Source organism: Xyrauchen texanus, chromosome 44 (genome assembly GCF_025860055.1).
Source record: "Xyrauchen texanus isolate HMW12.3.18 chromosome 44, RBS_HiC_50CHRs, whole genome shotgun sequence".
Taxonomy (NCBI): domain Eukaryota; kingdom Metazoa; phylum Chordata; class Actinopteri; order Cypriniformes; family Catostomidae; genus Xyrauchen; species Xyrauchen texanus.
The window spans coordinates 2,177,232-2,185,014 of NC_068319.1; the positions used below are offsets into that span (position 1 = coordinate 2,177,232).

A 7,783-nucleotide genomic window follows, 5' to 3' on the forward strand; every position below is an offset into this window, starting at 1 on the left:
CAACCCCAAACCCATCCTCTTATACCCCTTTTCCACCAACAAGAACCAGGTGCTGGTTTAGAGCTAGAGCTAGTGCCAGTTCAGAGTTGGTTCGACTGATGAGCCTCCAAAGAACCGGTTTGCTTTTCCACAGGCTAAAGAGCCAGCACAGAGCCAGGTCTTACGTCACTGTATACGTCTCATCTTTCCCAGCAACGTTAGTGCGGTGGCGCAAAACACAAACACACCAATAAACAATGGCGGATGTTGCTTTGCTATTGATGTTCATGGCTTTGCGGACCTACATCGGCATCCAAACACGGCGGATCCAACGTGTTCGCGTGGCTCGCCTTTATTTGTACAGACGGAGATTACAAGCGAGAGTAACGGTATGTACATAACATTTATTTTTAACAATAAGATGCCGACTTTAGCCTGAGATTTATATTTTAGCCTCAGCATGTTGCTAACCTCCTAGCATCGATTTTGCTGATAATTGATCACATTGCAGTTAAATTAAAATGTATTAAGCATTGGTTGAATAAGTTTTCCGACGCTGTTTTGTGAAAACTCATATGTATATGTGAGCTATAACGCAAAAACCACTCACAGTAATAAAACTAAAACTAGATAATCTGCAGAAAAATGTGTCCACTGTCAGTGTTGTTTTATTATAGGCTATATTATGTTTTTTTTATTAGTATTACTGCAGCTGTAATGTGTAGCCTATTAAAAATGTCCAAATTTAGATTTATACATGGTTTTCACTGGACAAGAAGGCTATGAAAATAAGTTGTCTGAAAAGACAATGTATGACCCTAAAAAGACTGAAAAAAACCTTATAAAGTAGCCCTGTCTTTTAAGTGGTACTTACAGATGAATTAATAAACACTTCACTGCTACAACTCAACTGTTTTTATAGTATTTATACTGCACTGTATACTTGATAGAAAATATACCTATACCCTATTGCCCATAATGAAACTTATATATACAGTATATATATATATATATATATATATATATATATATATATATATATATATATATATATATATATATATATATATATATATTTTTTTTTTATCTTTACAGGCAATCTTGCAGCTGAAGGCAAGGCGGAGGCCACCTGTAATGTGGGCATACCCACGATCTGGCCACTGGTGGGACACAATTGTTCCGGATTTCACCCCGTTACAATTCATGCAGAATTTCCGTGTATCCCCAGAATCGTTTGAGTACATCTGCAGTCAGGTCAAGCATGCCATGGGGAGAAGGAACACAAACTACCGTTTGTGTGTCCCAATCCGAAAGCGTGTGGCAACTGCCATCTGGAAACTGGCCACGGGTGGTGAATACAGGACAATCAGCCATCTTTTTGGGGTAGGCCTCAGCACTGTATTTAATTGTGTTCAGGAATTCTGCAACACAGTCATCAAGGTGCACCTTCCCATCCACATAAGATTTCCTGATGCTGAAAAGTTGTTAGAAATGGCCACTTTCTTTAATAATCGTTGGAGAGTTCCACAGTGTGTGGGTGCAATTGATGGCAGCCACATTCCAATAATTGCACCAGAGGACTATCCACGAGACTATTTCAATCGTAAAGGCTGGCATTCTATTGTTCTGCAAGCAGTTGTGGATGGCAAAGGTCTTTTCTGGGATGTTTGTGTTGGCTATCCAGGGAGTGTGCATGATGCCCGAGTGCTACGACAGTCACATTTGTGGGAGGCCCTAAGTGACGGGGAATTACTAGGGCAAAACAAAGTGACCATCTCTGGCTGTGATGTTGGACATTACCTGATCGGTGATCCGGCATACCCCATGCAGAATTGGCTCATGAAGCCCTTTTCCGACACTGGCAGACTGACCCCTGAACAGCACACCTACAATTACAGGCTGAGCAGTGCACGATCGGTTGTGGAGATGTCTTTAGGGAGATTAAAAGGACGATGGAGGTGCCTCCTAAAAAGAAATGACTGCAAGCTGGAGCTGAGCAAGAGGATTGCACTGACCTGCTGTGTGCTCCATAACATTTGTGAGGAACATGGTGATAATTTCACTGAAGAGCACCCAGACAGGACTCTAAACATTGAGCCTCCTGTTCAGACATTACCTGAGCGTGCGAACACAGAAGGGGCTGACATCAGAGCTGCATTAATGATGCATTTTAACGGAGGGAACGAGTGATTCTTTGAATACACCAATGCCATATTTTTGTAACACTGCCGTTTGTGTTTGAGGACATCTGCACTTTCATAAATTGTATTATATTCTCATCGATTGAATAAACCCTATTATCTCTAAAACTATGCATTTTGTGAATAATTTCATTTGGATTTTAGTCATATTTAATGTTGAAATGTTATAGAATTTTATATGCAGCTAATCGCTTCACCTGATTAACATGTTTAATATACACATTATTTATGAAAATACACCAAATCACATAAAAAAAAAAAAAAACACAAACCATATACGATATTTGCGATATAAGTGTTAAAGAAACTGAACCAGACATTTGTATTAATAAACATGTTTATTTAAACAAAAACAACCAATACAAATATTTATCAAACTTTGAAAATGTAAAGTGCAGTTAAATAAAAAAATGTACATAAAAAGCAGCAACCAAAAATACTGTGGTGGTATATTTGCAATCATTTTTGCACTTGTGCCTCCATTACGGCCACCATGCGCCCCATGAGTCCAAGCAGAGAATGTGTGTCCGCTCTCATGTCCTGACGCAAGGCATCGTCCATTTCTTTGCTGTGCTGCAAGAACCTCTCATCTGCCCTTTCCAAATATTGCACCAGTTCTGAGGTACTGTCTCTCTTCCTTTTTCCTGTGTACAACAATAATAGCAGATGACAGATCATCAGTGTGTTGTCATAGCATTGCAAATAATTGTTTTCTGCAGGGAATTACGGGTATGCATCTGCTATATTAGTTATATAAAAAATATGTATAGCATCATACTACATCACTATCACTTCAGACTTTGCTCATGTCCATAAAAAAAGCATCAACATTATATTGTATATAGCAAGTTAATAACTTTTCGGGGCTGGCAAGTTTCAATCCCTGAAGAAGCCTATGGACTAGTGGAGGAGTGATCCAGCTCTCAGATTTCATCAAAAATATCTTAATTCCTGTTCCGAAGATGAACGAAGGTCTTACGGGGTTGAACAACATGAGGGCGAGTAAATACTGACAGAATTTTCATTTTTGGGTTAACTAACCCTTTAAATGAAGAAAAAATATAAACATTTCAGTACCTGATAATACAGGTGAAACTCGAAATATTAGAATATCGTGCAAAAGTTCATTAATTTCAGTAATTCAACTTAAAAGGTGAAACTAATATATTATATAGACTCATTACAAGCAAAGAAAGATATTTCAAGCCTTTATTTGATATAATTTTGATTATTATGGCTTACAGCTTATGAAAACCCCAAATTCAGAATCTCAGAAAATTAGAATATTGTGAAAAGGTTCAGTATTGTAGGCTCAAAGTGTCACTCTCTAATCAGCTAAACACCTGCAAAGGGTTCCTGAGCCTTTAAATGGTCTCTCAGTCTGGTTCAGTTGAATTCACAATCATGGGGAAGACTGCTGACCTGACAGTTGTGCAGAAAACCATCATTGACACGCTCCACAAGGAGGGAAAGCCTCAAAAGGTAAATTGCAAAAGAAGTTGGATGTTCTCAAAGTGCTGTATCAAAGCACATTAATAGAAAGTTAAGTGGAAGGGAAAAGTGTGGAAGAAAAAGGTGCACAAGCAGCAGGGATGACCGTAGCCTGGAGAGGATTGTCAGGAAAAGGCCATTCAAATGTGTGGGGAGCTTCACAAGGAGTGGACTGAGGCTGGAGTTACTGCATCAAGAGCCACCACACACAGACGGGTCCTGGACATGGGCTTCAAATGTCAAACGTCTTACCTGGGCTAAAGAAAAAAAGAACTGGTCTGTTGCTCAGTGGTCCAAAGTCCTCTTTTCTGATGAGAGCAAATTTTGCATCTCATTTGGAAACCAAGGTCCCAGAGTCTGGAGGAAGAATGGAGAGGCACACAATCCAAGATGCTTGAAGTCCAGTGTGAAGTTTCCACAGTCTGTGTTGGTTTGAGGAGCCATGTCATCGGCTTGTGTTGGTCCACTGTGCTTTATTAAGTCCAGAGTCAACGCAGCCGTCTACCGGGACATTTTAGAGCACTTCATGCTTCCTTCAGCAGACAAGCTTTATGGAGATGCTGACTTCATTTTCCAGCAGGACTTGTCACCTGCCCACACTGCCAAAAGTACCAAAACCTGGTTCAATGACCATGGTATTACTGTGCTTGATTGGCCAGCAAACTCGCCTGACCTGAACCCCATAGAGAATCTATGGGGCATTGCTAAGAGAAAGATGAGAGACATGAGACCAAACAATGCAGAAGAGCTGAAGGCCGCTATTGAAGCATCTTGGTCTTCCATAACACCTCAGCAGTGCCACAGGCTGATAGCATCCATGCCACGCGCATTGAGGCAGTAATTAATGCAAAAGGGGCCCAAACCAAGTACTGAGTACATATGCATGATTATACTTTTCAGAGGGCCGACATTTCTGTATTTAAAATCCTTTTTTATTATTGATTTCATGTAATATTCTAATTTTCTGAGATTCTGAATTTGGGGTTTTCATAAGCTGTAAGCCATAATCATCAAAATTATATCAAAGAAAGGCTTGAAATATCTTACTTTGCTTGTAATGAGTCTATATAATATATTAGTTTCACCTTTTAAGTTGAATTACTGAAATTAATGAACTTTTGCACGATATTCTAATTTTTCGAGTTTCACCTGTAAATAGTAATATACAGTCACATCTCAATGTTTGCATAGTGTATGATGTGACCATTTGCACACCAAGTCTTACCCCGTTCTGAAGATGCTTCTCCAGAGCTGCTACACGACGGCACGGGAGAGCTGCAGCCCAGCGGTGGCGGCAACTCAACGTTGTCATCATCACGGTCGGTGATGGCAGACAGTTCTATAAAAAAAAACAAGACAGTGCTTTAAAAAATATTGTCCATTACACTTTACACACTGTTCTGTGCTACTTTATACAATTAAATCACAGATAATACAATCCTAGCTAGCCACATTGCAAACACTGATGTAAGAAATTAGAACCTCACTAAACAGCTAAGAAACATGCTCGGAACAAGTAAAATAATCTAAAAAACAGAACTTACCAGGATCGGTGCAACTTTGCTGTAGCGAATCATCCACCATTGACTCGAGCATTATTGTTGCCGAGTTCAGCGCCCCGGTCACCTGGCATGCCGGCCTATCGCCGAGAACAGAGTTGAGAACGTCGAAATGTGGGTTTTGACGAGGGCGACCATTGCCGCTTCGACCGAGGTCCTTTTTTTGGTCCCTGTAGTCCTTCTTTAGTTTTTTAGTTTGTTGCTTATCTGTTGGAGGTTCCGGTCGAACCCCGCTACAGCCATCTCTCGCTGAATTTGCTGCAAAACCGGTTTCGTCCGCGAAGCCCCGTCTAACATGACTTCTGCAGAGGACCAGAGTGCAACAAAGCAGCTTGTTTCCTCCTCTGACCACAACTGTTTTTGTTTAATCGCATCCATCGTGTTTATCTGCTAATTCAAAAATGGCGGTCACAAGTTTCTGTTCGTCTTGATGGTCACGGTAACCCCGCCCCAGCCGCTGACGTAAGCGGTTCTTACTTCTAGACCAGCAATGATTTGGTGCTACTAAAAAAACACTTTTACTGGTTCGGAGCTGGTGCTTTGGTGGTCGAAAAACAAAGAACCGATTTGAAACTAGGCTCTGGCTCCGAACCAGCACCAGCTCTGCCTTGGTGGAAAAGGGGTATCTGTGCCCCTTTTTTTTGGCCCTTCTGCCGCCATTGGTGTATGAATGCGTGAATGAGTCACAGTGTAAAGCGCTTTGAATACCGCTAAGGTTAAAAAGGCGCTATATAAGTGCAGACTATTTTACCGTTAACAGATGAATACAATAATTTGATAATCAAATTAAGATGTGCTCTATTACTGTCAAACATTTCTGCAGGTTGTGAAACCACACCTACAGAGAGCCACAAGAAGAAACTACACCTTAAGTCCAGCAGTGCAGTTCTTAGCTGCATTATTTTACTGTGGGAAGTTTTATGGAGGTGGTTTGTGATGGCCTGTGGCTCAGCCAGTCTTAGGCCAGCAAGGCTGTGAAAGCAGTAACACATTTAATAATTAATTATAATTCCTTACATTTATATAGCGCTTTTCTAGGCACTCAAAGCGCTTTACATAGTATAGGGGGAATCTCCTCAACCACCACCAGTGTGCAGCATCTTGGAGTTTTTTTTTGCTGTTACAGCTTATGAACACCATGCTGACTTTACCAAAAAATCCAGTCACAACCTTCCAGTCACGGAAATCTGTTCAGATTCCTGAGAAGGAAGAGGGTGTTGCTGGTGCTGATGATGATGAAGATGCTGCTGCTACTGATGATGATGATCTACTGAACCCACATCAAGACAGAATACAATGTTTGGTTACTTTTTCATTTTTAAAAACTGATTGATTACTGCATTTTCTATTGTTTCATCCGACTGACAAAACATTTTGTGCAATTTCATTCCTTGGTCTGTGTTTTCCCCCTGCAAACATTAATTGAAAGACTACTGCAAACAAGAAGTATACATTTGTTTTCTATAACATAGCCTATTGAGAATATTCCATATTATATTTTACTTCTGTGAACACCTTGCAGAAACACAAAACCACTTACACACACATGTTATCCCAAACAGAAATCAGAGATATGGCCATACATGAATATTTCTACAATCATTGTTCATTTATTTGGGCATATTGGTTGTATAAAATTACACTGTGACTTTGGAAATTGTGTGTTACATATATGAAAGTGTAATTGTGGCAGCAGGTGCATGTGTTACAATAATATTTAGAAATATGTAAATGAATGAATTTTACATTTACATACTTTACTCAAAGTACTGCAGATATGTTGTAAATACTGTATGTGCAGTACAGATAACTTATATCAGTGAAAACCATTAACATGCATATTGTGTTTTTCATGTACGGCCATATGTAAAATATTTCTTTGGAAAATGTTGCAACAAATATATTTATGCAAAAACGAAGCCAACTGTGTTCCAAACGTCATAAATAATGCCTTAGGTGCACTTCGAAAGAAGAACAATTGTGACAGTCACACTGGAAGATCGTTTCAAAGTGAAAGCCAATAAAAATAACTTTGAGCACCAAAACTTCAAGCTTCTCAAAGCTCTCAGAGTGGATGGTGAAGTCTTTGACAGCAATAGGTCATAGGAGTGATAAGTCTGAATGTCAGTGTCCTCTTTTCTCCATGATATTATCACTGCATGAGAAAATGGACGTGTGCGTGAGAATTGTCAATTGCGTGACTGGTTTGCAGCCCTGGTTTCTACAAACTCATCTTGTGACCACATCTGTATAATTTCTACATGAGGAATCAGTATTTAAAGGTCTTCCTGTCATTTCTTGGATCAGTATCACTTGAGCAGCCAACAATGTAAGTAAATGGTATCATAAATGTCTGAGATATTTGACATCATCTTAAATTATTTTTTATTTTCTGACTCAGTAAATAAATGTAAGTACAAATTCTATGAATGTATGAATGGAAAATGTAAGATGTATAAATACATGATTATGTTGTTTAAAGGTAGGACACATAAATATGACTCATGAAGTGACATTTGACATGTAATGTGATATTAACAGGATAAACGAGAC

General features: G+C 39.4%; 1 protein-coding gene across 1 annotated transcript; it reads left to right on the forward strand.

Annotated features, from left to right (window-relative positions):
- Positions 1 to 1,113: 1,113 nt before the first annotated feature.
- Positions 1,114 to 2,169, forward strand: LOC127636332 (uncharacterized). Its single transcript, XM_052116787.1, has one exon. It carries the CDS (start codon positions 1,114 to 1,116, stop codon positions 2,167 to 2,169), a length of 1,056 nt encoding a protein of 351 aa, XP_051972747.1.
- The last annotated feature ends 5,614 nt before the right edge of the window (positions 2,170 to 7,783 follow it).